Here is an 18,282-nt window from a genome sequence, read left to right on the forward strand (position 1 = left end):
TCATCAGCAAACTTCAGAAGTTTGACAGAGGGGTCTTTAGAGGTGCAGTCGTTGGTGTAGAGGGAGAAGAGCAGTGGGGAGAGAACGCAGCCCTGAGGAGCTCCAGTGCTGATGGTGCAGGTGTTGGATGTGAGTTTTCCCAGCCTCACTAGCTGCTGCCTGTCTGTCACTGACAGACAGAGGTGGGGACGGAGAGCTGTGTCAGATTATTCTGAAGGGTGTCCGGGATAATGGTGTTGAAGGTGGAGCTGAGCTCCACAAACAGGATCCTTGCATAAGTCCCTGGTTTGTCCAGATGTTGGAGGATGAAGTGCAGTCCCATGTTGACTGCATCATCCACAGACCTGTTTGCTCGGTAAGCAAACTGCAGGGGGTCCAGCAACGGAGCAGTAAAGTCTTTCAGGTGAGCCAACACGAGCCTCTCAAATGACTTCATCACCACAGACGTTAAAGCAACAGGTCTGTAGTCATTAAGTCCTGTGATTTTTGGTTTCTTGGGTACAGGGATGATGGTGGAGCGTTTGAAGCAGGAGGGGACTTCACACAGCTCCAGTGATCTGTTGAAGATCAATGTGAAGATAGATGATAGCTGGACAGCACAGGCTTTGAGGCAGGCAGGAGAGACACCGTCTGGGCCTTTGGCTTTCCTTATCTTCTGTTTCCTGAAGACTTTGCTTACATCTTCCTCACAGATCTTGATTACAGGCTGAGAAACAGTAGGGGGGAGGGGAAAGGTGTTGATGACTGTGTTGTGAGACGGTCAGAGTGGGTGTGGGGTGTCAGACCAGGCTTTTTAATTTAAAATCTACAATAAAACTTGTTCAAGTCTTCAGCCAGTTGTTGATTGGCCTCGGTGCTGGGGGGAGGGGTCTTGTAACGGGTGATGGCTTTCAGTTACAAGCCACTGATGCTTGCATATTACAAATCTACATCCCCTCCAGACGTCTGAGATCCACTAGTGAGCAACACCTCGTGGTACCATCACAGAGAGCCACAAAATCACTTTCCAGAACATTTTCCTTCACCATTCCTGGCTGGTGGAATGAACTTCCCACCCCTGTCCGGAATGCTGATTCCCTGACAATTTTCAAGCGAAAGCTGAAAACTCATATCTTTCGTCACTATCTGACTTTATCTTAAAAAAAAACTTTGCTTTCTCCTTCCTTAATCTCTCCCTGTCTATCTTGTACTAATCTATACAATGGCTGAAACTTTGCATTGCAAGCATATCCTGCGTTTATTTGCCTCTTTATACTCTTTATTGTGTTCCTCAATTGTAAATCGCTTTGGATAAAAGCATCTGCTAAATGTAAATTTTAATTGCGCACGTTCTCTCACCTCACTCTGCATATCCGACACGGATCTGACGAACTGTGTCTCTGGAGTGTCGGGCAGCTGAGAATAAATGCTGGACGAGAGGCTCCTGCGGCCCTCTTCACGGTACTCTTTCTGAAACACACACGGAGATGGAGTCACGCGTGACGGTCAGCATCATGAATGAAGCGGCAGTGAAACGAGCAGCACCTCACTGAGCACATGCGAGATCTGCTGCACAAACTTCATCTCTGCCGAGTCTGGAACCGCAGTGAAGGAGGAGCCTGAGAAATCGTTCTTCCTGATGCCTTTATAGGCCACCTGAGGGCAGAAGGTCAGGCGGAGGTCAGACAGAGGTCAGACGCATGTGCGGAGACGTGACGTGAGTGTGTGCAGTGCTACCTCGCTCTGGATGTGTGTGGCGTCTCGAGCGTGTCGAGTCTCTGGAGTCTCTGGGAGCTGATGGTACAGAGATCTGCTCATCTGCTGCTTACTGGCCTCCTTATACTTCACCTGAGGTCAACATGATTCACAATCCTGACGTCTGAAAGACCTGGGCTTAGAGACGGCTTATGGGGGTCGCTAGGGTGTTCTGGATTGTTGTTAGGTGGTTGCTAGAGGAGTGGTTTCTATGGTGTTGTTAAGGAGTTGCTATGGTGGTCTCTAGGGTGTTTCTAGAGTTGTTTCAGAGTGGTTGTTAAGGTGTTGCTATGGCGGATACTACGGTGTTTCTAGAGTTGGGTTTCAGAGTGGTTGTTAAGGGGTTGCTATGGCAGTCTCTAGGGTGTTTCTAGAGTTGTGTTTCAGAGTGGTTGTTAAGGGGTTGCTATGGCAGCCTCTAGGGTGTTTCTAGAGTTGTGTTTCAGAGTGGTTGTTAAGGGGTTGCTATGGCGGTCTCTAAGGAATTTCTAGAGTTGTGTTTCAGAGTGGTTGTTAAGGGGTTGCTATGGCAGTCTCTAGGGTGTTTCTAGAGTTGTGTTTCAGAGTGGTTGTTAAGGGGTTGCTATGGCAGTCTCTAGGGTGTTTCTAGAGTTGTGTTTCAGAGTGGTTGTTAGGGTGTTGCAATGGCGGTCTTTAGGGTATTTCTAGAGTTGTGTTTCAGAGTGGTTGTTAGGGTGTTGCAATGGCGGTCTTTAGGGTGTTTCAAAAGTTGTGTTTCAGAGTGGTTGTTAGTGTGTTGCTATGGCAGTCTCTAGGGTGTTTCTAGAGTTGTGTTTCAGAGTGGTTGTTAAGGGGTTGCTATGGCAGTCTCTAGGGTGTTTCTAGAGTTGTGTTTCAGAGTGGTTGTTAGGGTGTTGCAATGGCGGTCTTTAGGGTGTTTCTAGAGTTGTGTTTCAGAGTGGTTGTTAGGGTGTTGCAATGGCGGTCTTTAGGGTATTTCTAGAGTTGTGTTTCAGAGTGGTTGTTAGGGTGTTGCAATGGCGGTCTTTAGGGTGTTTCTAGAGTTGTGTTTCAGAGTGGTTGTTAGGGTGTTGCAATGGCGGTCTTTAGGGTGTTTCAAAAGTTGTGTTTCAGAGTGGTTGTTAGTGTGTTGCTATGGCAGAATCTATGGTGTTTCTAGAGTTGTGTTTCAGAATGGTTGTTAAGCGGTTGCTATGGCGGTCTCTAGGGTGTTTTTAGAGTTATGTTTCAGAATGGTTGTTAGGGTGTTGCTATGGCAGTCTCTAGGGTATTTCTAGAGTTGTGTTTCAGAATGGTTGTTAAGGGGTTGCTATGGAGGTCTCTAGGGTGTTTCAGAGTGGTTGTTAGGGTGTTGCTATGGTGATAAGGGACAGTGACTGATATATTGTTGATCTGACGGGTCTCAGTGAGTTCATACGTCACTCTGTAAGTCAGCAGCGTGTTTGGCGAACTGCGTGTCCAGCGTCTCGGGCATGAGCGAGTACAGATTACTGGAGTTTTCCTGCACATCAGCTTTATACTTCAGCTGAAACACACAAACACAGATGAAAACACTTCAACACGAACACCGCTGAAAACATAAAACATACAGGAGATCCTAAATCAGCGCTTCTCAATCAGGTGCCGTAGGATGAAGTAAAATTATTTATTTATATATATATATAAAACATTATATGTATATAAAAATGTGTGCTTCACACAAAAATAAATATATAAATGTTTTAAAAATTCGTACTTATTTTGTCTGATTTTGTTTTACTTTTATGATATAAAGTTTTGTTTTCCACTAAAATGTATCAAAATTTAATTCTGTTCATGTGGTCAGAAAAATAAACAGTTTTCTCTTTGAAGTCTCTTTTAAGTAGATTTTTCTATTTGTTTTAAGCTTAAGTTTGGATACCCTTGTGAAAAATAAATATACTAAAATGTATTTGAAATACATTTATTTCATGCAAAAACTACTACTGGGCACCCAATGCTGCAGCGCCAGGGGAGCAGTTGGGGGTTCGGTGCCCTGCTCAAGGGTCTCACCTCAGTCGTGGTATTGAGGGTGGAGAGAGTGTTGGTTATTCACTCCCCCCACCTACAATCCCTGCCGGACCTGAGACTCGAACCCACAACCTTTGGGTTACAAGTCCAACTGTCTATCCATTAGGCCACGACTGCCCCAGTCGTTTTTGGAATACAACTAATTTTGTACTTATTGCTCTTTAAGTAGTGCTGAAGCCCAACTAAAGATATACTGAAGTATATTTGATTGTACTGTATATTACTTTTTAACTAGGATATTTGTATTGGAAAAGAGAAACACAGACTGAGATCCGTCCTGTTCTGATGATGTTCACCTCGCTCTGGAGCTCCATCTGCTGCTTCACAAACTCGTTCTGCGGCGTCTCAGTCATCAGCGAGTATAAACTGCTGCCCGTAACAGACGCCCGGCCCTGCCTGTACTTCAGCTGAGCACACAACAGAACACACACATCATCAATCAACACACACACACACACACACGTGTGTGAGAGAGTGTTTCAAACACAGTCATACCTCGCTCTGGATGTGTGCGGCATCTCGAGCGTGTCGAGTCTCTGGAGTCTCTGGGAGCTGATGGTACAGAGATCTGCTCATCTGCTGCTTACTGGCCTCCTTATACTTCACCTGAACACACACATCATCATCATCATCATCATCATCATCATCAGTTTATCAGATGTAGATCACGCACCTGACTCTGCAGCTCAGACACGCTCCTGCTGAACTCCGTCTCTGGAGTTTCTGGAAGCTGAGAGTAAATGCAGCTGCTGATGCTCTTCCTGCTCTGCTCGCGGTATTTATTCTACACACACATACACACACACACAGAGAGACATTACACACCTCATTTGTCAGTGTAAACCTGCTCTGATCTTCCTCCGTCTGATTCACCTCGCTAATGCTCTCTGTCATCTCTCTGGCGAACTGGATCTCCGGCGTGTCGGTCAGCGTGGAGAACAGAGAGCTGGACGCACTCGTCTGTCCCTCCTTATACATCACCTGATACAACATTTATTTGATCAAAATTACAGTAAAAATCTCAAATATTATTAGAATTTAAAACAGCTGTTTTCTATGTGAATATGTGTTAAACTGTAATTTATTTCTGTGATCAAAGCTGTATTTTCAGCATCATTACTCCAGTCTTCAGTGTCACATGATCTTCATAAATCATTCTAATATGCTGATTTGCTGCTAAAGAAGCATTTCTGATTATTATCAGTGTTGAAAACAGTTGTGCTGCACAATATTTTTGTGGAAACTGTGATATATTTTATTTTTCAGGATTCACCAATGAATAGAAAGTTAAAAAGAGCAGCATTTATTTGAAATGGAAACCTTTTTTAACATTATAAATGTCTTTACTGACACTTTTGATCAATTTAAGTCCTTGATGAGTAAATGTTTTAATTTCTGTATTTTTGCACCTGGCTCTGCAGCTGGTATGCTTCTTTAGCGTGTTGAGTCTCCAGGGTTTCTGGCAGTTGTGAGTACAGACACGTGGAAGCGTTTTTTCGACCAGCTTCTCTGTATTTATTCTGTCAGACAATGAGAGCAGGTGTGAGAGCACAGTCACATGACATCGCACAGGTGAACATGAGTGAAGTGTGTGTGTTACGTCGCTCTGCAGATCCGTCATGTTTTTGGCGTGTTGCGTGTCAGTTGTGTCGGGGAGCTGAGAGTATAGACTACAAGACAACTTCTTCCTCCCATCCGCTTTATATCTGACCTGAAACACCATCACCATCATCATCATCATCACCATCATCATCATGTGACTGGCGTGTCTGAGTGTGTTTGTGGCGTGTCGTACCTCGCTCTGCAGGTCCCTCATCTCTCGAGCGAACTCCGTGTCTGGCGTGTCGGGCATCAGTGAGTAAAGATTGACACACAGATCCCTGCGTCCGTCCTCACGATACAGCATCTGAACACACACACACACACACACAAACACACACACACACGTTTGTTTTTGTGAAAAGTGGGGACATCCCATAGGTGTAATGGTTTTTATACTGTACAAACTGTATTTTCTATCGCCCACCAACCCTACACCTAAACTTAGCCCTCACAGGAGACTGTGCATTTCTACTCCCCCCCCAAAAAACTCATTCTGTATGATTTATAAGCATTTTGAAAAGTGGGGACATGGGGAAATGTCCTCAAAAATCATCTTCTCCTTTAATACCTATGTCATACCCATGTCATTATACAAATCTGTGTCCTCATTTGTCACAAAAACACACACACACTATACACACCATACACAATGTCTCAGGTTACGTATGTAACCTTGGTTCCCTGAGAGTAGGGAACGAGACACTGCGTCCTCTAGGGGTCGCTATGGGGAACGCCATCAGCGTGACCCGTGTCTGAAGCATACATACAAAAACACCACATGTTGGCCGGCGACAGCCTATGACGTCACTACCGGCGCGACCACAGTATAAAGGGGCGCTGGGAAAATACGTCATTAACTTCTTCATCTGAAGCTTGCGTCCGAAGCATGGCACTGAACCTAGAGGACGCAGTGTCTCGTTCCCTACTCTCAGAGAACCAAGGTTACATACGTAACCTGAGACGTTCCCTTTCGAGGGAACTTCGAACTGCGTCCTCTAGGGGTCGCTATGGGGAACAGAATACCCACGCCGCCATGCTGAGGGGAGAGCAAGCCAAGCACAAAAGGCGAGCACTAAGTACCAACTCTACCCGGCTAAGGGAGTTGCCCCTGGGACGGTACGACGGCTGTCAGTGACATTATCCCCTTCGGCCAAAGACCTGAGCTGCATACCCCAGAACTTACCTGTTAGGGGCCGGGCCTCCTGGAACCAGGGTAGCGCTCAAAGGCTTGGAATTAGAAGAAGAGATACCTTTAAGGGGATACGAACAAGAGCCTAGGATAGTAACTAAGTCTTGGCCTGTCACCAAGGGGCTACTGCTTGTTCTGCAAGAGTTCTCTGAAAGAACTGTCTCAACAGATCCTTGGTAGCAACACCCTGTTCAAGTAGTATCACTGGGGATACATAGGTAGAGTGGGGCCAAAGGTGAAACCAGGGCCTGACTCAAAGAATAGGCAAGAAGCCGCAGCGCGTACCCATGCCATACAGGATGACCGCAAAAACTCTTGGTGTGCGATCTTACCACAACGTGGCCTTCAGAAAGTCCACAGAGACTAGCGTGTGCACTTACCATATCATAGATTTGAACATTTTTCTCGGGAGGGAGCAGCATGCTCATAGGTGACCCTCTATGCTGAGGGGAGCAAAGCTAGCTCTACCAAAAAGGAGAGCAACTTAACAGGGAGGCAGAGAGAGGCCTAACAACCTGAAGTAGCTGATTCACAGAGCTGAATTCTTCCAGATGCCCGGGAGGGAGCAGCACACTCATAAGTGGCCCTCAAAGTGAGGGGAGCAATGCCAGCTCTACCATGGCAGAGCTCTGGAGAGCGGAGAACCTGACTCTCAATGAGAGGGAACTCAGCACCTACATAGGTAGAGTGGGGCCCAAGATGAGCCCGAGGCCTGACCGACTCAAAGAATGGGTACGAAGCCGCAGCGCGTAACCCACACTGTACAGGATTTTAGAAAGACCGCAAAAACACTTGGTGTGCGATCTTACCACAACGTGGCTTTTAGAAAGTGCACAGAGACTAGCATGCGCACTTACCATAACATGGATTTGTAAACACCAATCAGATACACTGGACGGAGCCACATGCTCATAGGAGACCCTCTATAGTGAGGAGAGCAATGCTATCTCTACCAAGGCTTAGAACTTCACTCTCAATATGAGAGGGAACTCGGACGCTCAGAAGGGAGCAGCATGCTCATAAGTGACCCTCTAAGGTGAGGGGAGCAATGCCAGCTCGACCAAAAAAGGAGAGCTCGAGAGGGAGTAGCATGCTCATAGGTGACCCTCTACAGAGAGGGGAGCAATGCTAGCTCTACCAAGGCAGAGCTCTGGAGAGCGGAGAACTTAACTCTCTGCGTGAGAAGGAACTCAGGCGCTCAGAAGGGAGTGGCATGCTCATAGATGACCCTCTAAGGTGAGGGGAGCAAATGCCAGCTCGACCAACAAGAAGAGCTCAGAAGGGAGCAGCATGCTCATAATTGACCCTCTAAAGTGAGGGGAGCAATGCCAGCTTGACCAATAAGGAGAGCTCGGAAGGGAGCAGTATGCTCATAGGCGACCCTCTATAGTGTGGGGAGCAATGCTAGCTCGACCAACAAGGAGAGCACAACAGACGCCCAGAAGGGAGTGGCGTGCTCATAGGAGACCCTCTAAGATGAGGGGAGCAATGCCAGCTCGACCAACAAGGAGCGCTCGGAAGGGAGCAGCATGCTCATAGGCGACCTTCTATAGTGAAGGGAGCAATGCTAGCTTGACCAACAGGGAGAGCACATCAGACGCCCAAAAGGGAGCGACATGCTCATAGGTGACCCTCTAAGGTGAGGGGAGCAATGCCAACTCGCCCAACAAGGAGAGCTTGGAAGGGAGCAGCACGCTCATAGGTGACCCTCTATAGTGAGGGGAGCAATGCCAGCTCGACCAGCCAGGTAGAGCATAGGGTGCAGGAAGGAAGCAGCATGCTCAAGGCAACACTAGCACTACCATGACAGACTCTGGAGAGCGGAGAACTCACTCTTAGCCTGAGAGGGAACTCTTTTTTTTTTTTTTTTTGGCTCAAGGAGATTGCTACTTAGAAACCCCCGGAAGGGGAGAAGTCCCCTGAGATAGCACATAGATATCCTCAGATAGCCATCTGCATCTTTCTATTAAAAAGAGGCGTTAGATGCCATCATCATCCCTATGCCAAGAACTGATGTAAAAAGACCCGCAGGTCCTAATGTAGTGCTGGAGACCTGATGACCAAGCAGGCTCTTTCCACTGAAACCTACGACTGGGCCACATGATCCAGGTGTATGAGGCCGGAAACAGGGCTCTCATACTAGCCTGGATCTAGTATCGACGAGTGAGGTCATCACTGCACTGTGTCGATGGCAAGAGGTGAAACACACACACAAAGGTCTTCCAGAAACTGCAAAGAATGGCTTAACGATACCAGTGATTTCTTAAAACTGGATCGTACTCACCTATCCATGGTTCCTGCGCACGAGATCAGTCCCAGAGGCGAAGTCTGAAGAGTCGAGTCCGGACCATCAGTAAGGTAGTTTCTATGAAATATAGAACTTAACCAAAACATCATAAGTCCAGTCACAGAGACTGCAATTTTCTTAAAGCTCAGGTTCCTAGGCTCCCACCTAGACTCGGTCAGGTGGAATTGACAGTGGTTGCAGGGGAATTAGAGAGGAGAAGATGAGGGCAGATGTACAGGCCCCCTGAGGGAAGGGAGTATATGTTTATGAATTACTCTGGTCCGGACGAGAGCGTTGAGGACGCCTCGTCTGGATCACCTCCCTCAGGTCTTGCTTGCCTCTCCTTGACCTGCGCCTCCCTCTAGCCCCACCCGCAGGTGTGGCGACACTAGCCTTCTGTGCCCATCTCTGATCCCCAGATGGAGATGGGCCCCTGCGTTGTTCGGGCTTAGACCTGGACTTTCTTGGAATAAAGGTTCTGAAGGCCGCTGAGCGCGCCTTCGCCTCCCTAAACTTCTCGACCACCGTCTCGACGGAGGTACCGAAAAGCTCGGAAGGCGAGACTGGAGCATCAAGAAGAAAGACCTTCTCTTTCTTCCCAACATCTGCCAAATTCACCCACAGATGTCTCTGCATTACCACCATGGCCGCCATAGACCTGCTCATAGCAGTGGCGGCCTGCTTAGTGGCACGGAGAGCCAAATCCGTGGTGCGGTGCAGCTCAGCTACTTCGTCAGGCGACAAGCCCTGACCCTTATCCAGGTCTTTCAGCAGATCAGCCTGGTACGCCTGAAGCACCGCCATCGTGTGCAACAAAGCGACAGCCTGACCTGGAGGGAGCCTTGAGAGAGGACGTCTCACCCTTAGAGAGATCCGCCTGTCTCCTCCACAGGGGGCATCCTCTCATAGCCGTTTTCACGCATCCCCTCAATGTTAGCATAACTGGTATGCTGAAACCTATGAATGCAAGAAGAAAACGGCTTCTTTCATTCCTTCTCAATCTCTGCATGGAGATCAGGAAGAAATGGGAGGCTCACTCGAGCTGGGGGGTTATGGCCAGAAAGATAACGCTCATCGAGACGACCCCGTGGCGCCACCATCTTGGCCCGCTTCCACGACAAGTCAAGCCTTGCCGTGGCGCGTTCCATAACCTCTAACAGTTCATCATACGCAGGGCAGGAGGATAGATAGGCCTCAGTCTCAACCTCTTCACCCTCAGACATCTCCTGCTCTTCCTGGGCATCACCCAGCAGAGTACTAGCCGCTGGATCAGATGATGTCAGCGAGATCGCGTCATCATCATCCCGTGGCTCGCCCTCGCTCGCGGCCGACGAGCGCGAGAAGGAAAACCCCCTCTCTAAGTCATCAGCCAGCTCCGCCAGCGAACCCCACGAGTTCATTCTCCTTTGTGCCTCAGCATCAGTGGGTCTTGAACCGCGGGAAGCAGACGGCTGTCCTTCCTTCCTTGAAAAGAGAGACAGATGAGAGCAGAGCTTTCTCATGGAAAAAATCTTGCAGTGCACACAGATTGCCCCCTCGAGGACATCGCGTGCGTGCTCCTCGCCCAAACAAAAGACGCAAAGTGTCTTCAGGTGTCAAATAACGAGGACACGGATGCACACATTTCTTAAATGCCTTGCTAGTGCTCGCCATAGTAGAGTAGAAAAATCGTTCTTACTAGTGGAATGCACGCTTCAAACAAAACAGTCACTGAAGACGAAGAAGATAATGACGTATTTTCCCAGCGCCCCTTTATACTGTGGTTGCGCCGGTAGTGATGTCATAGGCTGTCGTCGGCCAACATGTGGTGTTTTTGTATGTATGCTTCACACACGGGTCACGCCGACGGCGTTCCCCATAGCGACCCCTAGAGGACGCAGTTCGAAGTTCCCTCGAAAGGGAAACACAATATACACAATACACACAATACACACACACACACATCTTCTGATCACAATGCAAAAAAACTGATGCTCTTCTTCAGTATTTTTGGCTTGATTTCCAATGCAAATGTTTAAAAATTCATAAATCGAGGTACAATTATTGAGTAATCGATCAAAATGTTGTTTGTTTATAATTAAAACAAGAAAAATAGGTGCAATTTAAAATTTTTTAAACTTAATTCAAAGCAAAAACTAATTTTAATCCCTCACTGACATATTTGTTTCTGTTTTAAGCATTAAGTCACTTTAATTTTGATAAATTTCTCAGAAAACAAGACTTTAGACATTTGTGCTGGAAAACAAGACAAAAATACTCAGCAAGATATCAATTTGGCAACATTTCATTCCATGACTTTTAAGACTTTCTAACTTTTTAGGGCATTTTTATGGAATTAAGATGCTTTACTGATCTGCTGATGACCTCTGTTTATTCATATCATGTGTCTGAATGATTTGTGGCTCTGACGGTCTCATCTCACCTCGCTGTACAGCTGTGAAGCGTGTTTAGCGTGTAGAATCTCTAATGTTTCAGGAACACATGAGCACACGCCGTTCACCAGCTTCTTTCTGCCGTTGTTATTCTTCCTCTATTGAAGAAAACACATACACACACACACAAAAGGACACAGAATGCTACACATTTTACAGGTGAAACGATGATGAGAGTTTACGATGATGAAGAGCAGGTAAAGCTCCTGCAGTGATTCTCTGATTCATTCACAGAGTTTCTCACTGGGATTCATGTGATCGTACCTCATGGTGAGATGATGAGACGCTCTCTCCTGCATCATCTGTGTGTGTGACCTACAGGAAACACAGACCATAAGAAACACACACACACATCTTCTGTATTTGTGTGAAAGATACAGTACCTCCGTCTGAGCGTCTGTGGTGACTGTCACCTGCAGCTGCAAAAAAAAAACATTAAATTTAAAGCGGTCACGAACTGAGAAACTAAAATTCCCTTGATCTTTTGACATATAAGAGGTCATTGTACTATAAAAAAAGGTCAAAACTTTGTTGTTAGTATAAAAACAGCTTATGTTGAAGGCAGTCTGCCAAACGACAGCTTGTGGAATGTGCCACTCTATGATGTAATAGTGTGGATAAACCCCTCCTCCGCAGAAGATGATGTGCCTGCGTCTGTTTAGCCCCGCCCACCAATTCTACATCGCTGCTTGTTTAGCTCCGCCCACCGATTCTACATTGCTGTCTGTTTAGCTCCGCCCACCGATTCTACATTGCTGTCTGTTTAGCTCCGCCCACCGATTCTACATCGCTGCTTGTTTAGCCCCACCCATCGATTCTACATTGCTGTCTGTTTAGCTCCACCCACCGATTCTACATTGCTGTCTGTTTAGCTCCACCCACCGATTCTACATCGCTGCTTGTTTAGCCCCACCCACCGATTCTACATTGCTGTCTGTTTAGCTCCACCCACTGATTCTACATCGCTGCTTGTTTAGCCTCGCCCACCGATTCTACATCGTTGCCTGTTTAGCCCCGCCCACCAATTCTACATCCCTGTCTGTTTTGCCCCAGCCACCACTGCCTGTTTAGTTCTGTCCACCGATTCTACATTGCTGCCTGTTTAGCTCCGGCCACCGATTCTACATTGCTGCCTGTTTAGCCCCGGCCACTGATTCTACATTGCTGCCTGTTTAGCCCCGGCCACTGATTCTACATCGCTGCCTGTTTAGCCCACCGATTCTACATCCCTGTCTGTTTTGCCACAGCCACCACTGCCTGTTTAGCTCTGTCCACCGATTCTACATCTCTGCCTGTTTAGCCCCCAGCTCCGCCCAACGATTCTACTTCGCTGCCTGTTTAGCCCCGCCCACCGATTCTACATCGCTGCCTGTTTAACTCCACCCACCGATTTTACAGCACTGCCTGTTTAGCCCCGGCCACCGATTCTACATCGCTGCCTGTTTAGCTCCGCCCACCGATTCTACATCGCTGCCTGTTTAGCTCCGCCCACCGATTCTAAATCGCTGCCTGTTTAGCCCCGACCACCGATTCTACATCCCTGTCTGTTTTGCCCCAGCCACCACTGCCTGTTTAGTTCTGTCCACCGATTCTACATTGCTGCCTTTTTAGCTCTGTCCACCGATTCTACATTGCTGCCTGTTTAGCCCCGGCCACCGATTCTACATCGCTGCCTGTTTAGCCCTGGCCACCAATTCTACATCGCTGCCTGTTTAGCTCCGCCTACCGATTCTACATTGCTGCCTGCTTAGCCCCGGCCACCGATTCTACATCGCTGCCTGTTTAGCCCTGGCCACCGATTCTACATCGCTGCCTGTTTAGCTCCGCCTACCGATTCTACATCGGTGCCTGTTTAGCTCTGCCCACCGATTCTACATCGCTGCCTGTTTAGCTCCGCCCACCGATTCTACATCGCTTCCTGTTTAGCTCCGACCACCGATTCTAAATCGCTGCCTGTTTAGCCCCGACCACCGATTCTACATCGCTTCCTGTTTAGCTCCGACCACCGATTCTAAATCGCTGCCTGTTTAGCCCCGACCACCGATTCTACATCCCTGTCTGTTTTGCCCCAGCCACCACTGCCTGTTTAGTTCTGTCCACCGATTCTACATTGCTGCCTTTTTAGCTCTGTCCACCGATTCTACATTGCTGCCTGTTTAGCCCCAGCCACCACTGCCTGTTTAGCTGCGTCCACCGATTCTACATTGCTGCCTGTTTAGCTCCGTACACCGATTCTACATCTCTGCCTGTTTAGCCTCCAGCCCCGCCCACCGATTCTACATTGCTATGTTTAGCCCCGCCCACTGATTCTACATTGCTGCCTGTTTAGCCTCGCCCACCGATTCTACATCGCTGCCTATTTAGCCCCAGCCACCGCTGTCTGTTTAGTTCCGTCCACCGATTCTACATCGCTGCCTGTTTAGCCCCCAGCTCCGCCCACCGATTCTACATCACTGTCTGTTTAGCCCCGCCCACCGATTCTACATCGCTGCCTGTTTAACCCCCAGCTCCGCCCACCAATTCTACATCGCTGCCTGTTTAGCCCCCAGCTCCGCCCACCGATTGTACATTGCTGTTTGTTTAGCCCCACCCACCGATTCTACATCGCTGCCTGTTTAGCTCCGTCCACTGATTCTACATCGCTGCCTGTTTAGATCCGCCCACCAATTCTACATCGCTGCCTGTTTAGCCCCGCCTACCGATCCGCGCATATAGTGTTTACGAGAGAGGGAAAGGGACTATATTGGATCTGACAGTAATGTCGCAACACAAGTGTGAGTAACTGTTTTCATTACGTGATCACTATTGGTTTGTCTGTTAAACAGATCTTTTGATATGTATTTAGTTATTTATGCGTTTCTGACCAGCAGCGGCCTCACAGATGGACGCTGATCACAGCAACGTCCATCTGTGAGGAATGTAGGCTGTCAATCACACACAACTATTAGCCAATCACAGCAGGAGGCGTTTACTTCCAAGTCTACAATCCCAGACCCCTTTAATAATAAAACAATAAATAAAATATTTATACATAATGTTTCTTTAATACATGAAACTGTGACGTCTGTGGTACTGTGAATGTCTGTCACCTCCAGCAATTCCTCCTCCAATTATAAAACATATAATTTAATACATATAATAAAACAGACCATCAGTTGCTCTGTCTGCCTGTCTCAATCATGAGATTGATTACTGAGTGTTTGTCATGATGGAGACTAAAGCGAGCTGACGCTGCGAGACACACACTGACCATCTGATTCTTCATTATCGTGCGGTTTAACCAACACCGTTACTAACAAACACTCACAACCCACCAGCACTAACAAAAACACATGCAGATGATGCTGCTGTCTGCAGATAAACACTAGAGCTCAATCTGCTGATGATCAGTACTGTCTGATCAGATCTAATGACATCTGTGAGGGATAATGAGTGTTTTCTGACCCTCACAAACAAACATCACACCCGTCAGTATGATACAAGCATCCATTCAGACCAAACAACTCATGAACAAGGCGTGATTTCACACCTATCTCATACATATCTTTACTATAAAGTCTTTGTTTAAAAGTTCCTGACAAAAACACAAAGATTTAAGACTTTAGTGAGGATGAAGCACTGCAATAATCAAAATCAAATGAAAAAAGGTAATCTAAAAAAATTTAATTGATTGATTATATACAAAAATGTTTATTGCAAGGTATGCCAATATACACACACATATTTTGTATTTTGAGTGTCGGGAGAATCAGTTATATCATGGGAGTGGGCGGGCTAAAGAGATTAGTTTTACCACCATCTGCTGTTCAACATGATTGTTTAAAAAATAAGTCATAATAATGCAGGCTGATGGCTTCAACAAAAGCTTAGAGCATTCATTAACATGGGTTAGGATCCTTCACTAAAGAAGAAAATGAACGTGATTTTTGCTTCATTCACACTCACCTCACGGGCCACTGAGTTCGGATCAGGATTCAGATCAGGACTCAGATCAGGATTCGGATCAGGTTTTGGCTCAGGATTCAGATCAGGATTCGGATCAGGACTCAGATCAGGACTCAGATCAGGACTCAGATCAGGATTCGGATCAGGTTTTGGCTCAGGATTCAGATCAGGATTCGGATCAGGACTCGGATCAGGTTTTGGCTCAGGATTCAGATCAGGATTCGGATCAGGGCTTGGATCAGGATTCGGATCAGGATTCAGTTTAGGACTTAGATCAGGATTCAGATCAGATTTTGGCTTAGGATTCATATCAGGATTCGGATCAGAACGTGGATCAGGACTCGGATCAAGATTCGGATCAGGGCTTGGATCAGGATTCAGTTTAGGACTTAGATCAGGATTCAGATCAGATTTTGGCTTAGGATTCATATCAGGATTCGGATCAGAACGTGGATCAGGATTCAGTTTAGGACTCAGATCAGGATTTGGATCAGGACTCGGATCAAGATTCGGGTCAGGATTCGGATCAGAACTTGGATCAGGATTCGGTTTAGGACTCAGATCAGGTTTTGGCTCAGGATTCAGATCAGGATTCGGATCAGAATGTGGATCAGGATTCAGTTTAGGACTCAGGTCAGGATTCGGATCAGGTTTTGGCTCACGATTCAGATCAGAAGTCAGATGAGGACTCAGGTCTGGATCGTCTGTGATGACTGTTGGTGAATCCTGTGAGAAACACACACACGCACACACACACACACACACACACACACACACACACACACAGTGAGCGCGGCCCGTCGTGTGAAGGTCACTGTGACTCCTCTCGGTCAGCGCTCTCACCTCAGCGGTCAGCTCCACACCTCTGTCCGTGGGTCCAGCAGCTTCTTCAGCAGACATGACTGAAACAGGAGTTCGGAGCGCAGCGCTGGACACAGCTGACCGGAGCGACGCTTCAGCTCGACTGACCAGCTTCTGCTCTGGAACAGACCTTATCAGAGACGCTTCCCCGTTTAGAAGCACTCGAGCGTTATCAGCACTGAGGAGAAAGTGTCGCACACAGAAAGGAATGTGCAGAGATATGAGCACCTCACACTGACCATTACCATCTCTAGTACTAGTGCTCATAGTGACGACAAGTTAACTCTCAGTTAACCAGCACTGATGCTGACTACTCAAACTAAAACTAGTGTCTGAAATCTGGCTGAAACGGAGACCGTGAGCTCATAATCCATCACCTTGAGTTCAGTGTGTGAGAGAGAGTGTGTGTGTGTCTGTGTGTGTGCATATATTTTATATGTGTGAGTTTGTTTGTCAGTGGGTGTGTGTCTGAGTATATATGTCTGTTTCTATGTGTGTGTGTGATCGTGGGTGTATATGTATATGTCTGAGAGTGTGTGCTAGTGTATATTAGTATATGTGTTGGTCAGTTGGGATCTGGCTGTGTGTTTGTGAGTGTGTGTATTTTGAGTGTGTCTGTGTGTCTCTCTGTATGTGTGTGTGTGTGTGTGTGTTTGTGTTGGTCAGGTGGGATCAGGCTGTGTGTGCATTCTGAGTGTGTGTGTATTTGTGTGTGTGTTGGTCAGGTTGGATCTGGCTGTGTGTGTGTGTGTTTCTATGTGTGTGTGTTGGTCAGGTGGGATCTGGCTGTGTGTGTGTGTGTGTGTGTGATATGTGTGCTGATCTGGCCGTGTGTGTTGGTTCTGCAGCCAAACGTCTGTGAGACGCCATATGGGCCGCTCCATGAGAACTGCAACTCCAACATTCATCATCACAACAATCCTCAAAAACACAGAAGAGCTTGATTAATATTTCAGTCTCCAGTCATCTCAGCACAAATACTGACTTTCATCTTGACTACAGGAAGACCACTGCTATAAAACTACTTAAGAAAATGTCTTTAATTTTTTACTGATTTTAATGTTGTCACATAACTGAATAAAACATCCTTTTTGAGGAATTACACTAAATCAGGAGATTTTTTTCATTCATTTAGTTTGTAAAAAATGTATAGAGTAAAATCTAAAATATATTTTTTAAAACTCTTAATTTAAGAATAAAAAATTATTATTATTAAAATATATATTTTTTTGGTAAAATAATTGTGATATTTTCACTTGATTATATATGGTAAAGTATTAAAGTATTGATTAAATTATTAACATTTTATGAATTCAATTGATTCTGACGAGAGTTTGATGATATATTTGTATTAAATCATAACACAGAATCCAGACAACACAGAATTTGGCTGTGATAAATTTAAGTAAATTGTTACATTGTAAAAATTTTGGTTTAGTTAATTTGATTAGAAATGTTTTTTGAATATTAAAAAGGAATGAAACATTATAATAAAAAAATGGAAAACACAGAATTTACAAACTTCCAGTGACTTCAAACCTGAAACTATCTGAACATCAGCAGCTCTAAACAACACACAAATCAACAACAGAAAACAAGTCAGACAGGAAGTTCAGTGGCGTAAACATGTGTTTAAAACCCTGTTTCCTCTTTTCATTCGCTCTAATTACAGAGCAGCATTTACTGATCGCATCACGTGACCGACAGACGCAGCTAAAAACACTGGACGGGTGGAGCCCATCTCTCCAATTACCACTAACGAGCAGCGGCGATAAGAGCGGCACTGAGGGATTGAGGCGCTCTTGTTTTGTGCGACAGCAGTGAGTCTGCATGAGGGATCGATGAGGCACAAGCTCAACGCTTTAACCATCAGAATCCAAACACATAAACAGGGTGAACACTACAGGACAGACTGAGCAAACCCATCCGTCTCTGGCTATGTTTACATCCACCTATTTTATGTGCATTTTGGAATATTGCATAAAAAAAACTCTGAATGGAAAGTTTTTATCCGATAAGAAAAAATGTGCTACAATGAAAACAACTACGATACTTTATTCGCAAATGTTTTATGCAATATTCCAGTGTTGTGCATAAGATGAATTCGCATCTTTGGATGGAAACAGCTTCTGTCAGCGATGTCACACGCGGCGGGAAAACCTCAGGAGACACAGAGACATCAGATATTACATTACATATTA

The 18,282-nt window shown here is 46.2% G+C and overlaps 2 protein-coding genes across 2 annotated transcripts in view; both read right to left on the reverse strand.

The window, feature by feature from the left end:
* Positions 1–16,348, reverse strand: part of LOC306865333 (uncharacterized protein) — a gene marked incomplete at its 5' end in the record, with an annotated part of 51,251 nt that extends 34,903 nt beyond the window's left edge. Inside the window, 16 exons of the mRNA XM_079409875.1 lie at positions 1,339–1,449; positions 1,525–1,635; positions 1,717–1,827; positions 3,134–3,241; positions 4,062–4,172; positions 4,261–4,371; positions 4,439–4,549; positions 4,639–4,746; positions 5,175–5,285; positions 5,366–5,476; positions 5,561–5,671; positions 11,266–11,373; positions 11,540–11,590; positions 11,659–11,694; positions 15,221–15,946; positions 16,064–16,348. Of these exons, the coding sequence (XP_079266001.1) occupies positions 1,339–1,449; positions 1,525–1,635; positions 1,717–1,827; positions 3,134–3,241; positions 4,062–4,172; positions 4,261–4,371; positions 4,439–4,549; positions 4,639–4,746; positions 5,175–5,285; positions 5,366–5,476; positions 5,561–5,671; positions 11,266–11,373; positions 11,540–11,590; positions 11,659–11,694; positions 15,221–15,946; positions 16,064–16,348 (2,421 nt within the window). The remainder of the gene's footprint in view (positions 1–1,338; positions 1,450–1,524; positions 1,636–1,716; positions 1,828–3,133; positions 3,242–4,061; positions 4,173–4,260; positions 4,372–4,438; positions 4,550–4,638; positions 4,747–5,174; positions 5,286–5,365; positions 5,477–5,560; positions 5,672–11,265; positions 11,374–11,539; positions 11,591–11,658; positions 11,695–15,220; positions 15,947–16,063) is intronic.
* Positions 16,349–18,117: 1,769 nt separating this feature from the next.
* LOC306865128 (LIM zinc-binding domain-containing Nebulette-like) overlaps positions 18,118–18,282 on the reverse strand; it is an 11,437-nt gene continuing 11,272 nt past the window's right edge. The window contains exon 4 of the mRNA XM_079409517.1: positions 18,118–18,282. This exon is cut by the window's right edge and continues 344 nt beyond it. The gene's annotated coding sequence lies outside the window, so the exon portion shown is untranslated.

The sequence above is a fragment of the Barbus barbus genome, assembly GCF_936440315.1.
Source record: "Barbus barbus genome assembly, chromosome: 46".
NCBI lineage: Eukaryota > Metazoa > Chordata > Actinopteri > Cypriniformes > Cyprinidae > Barbus > Barbus barbus.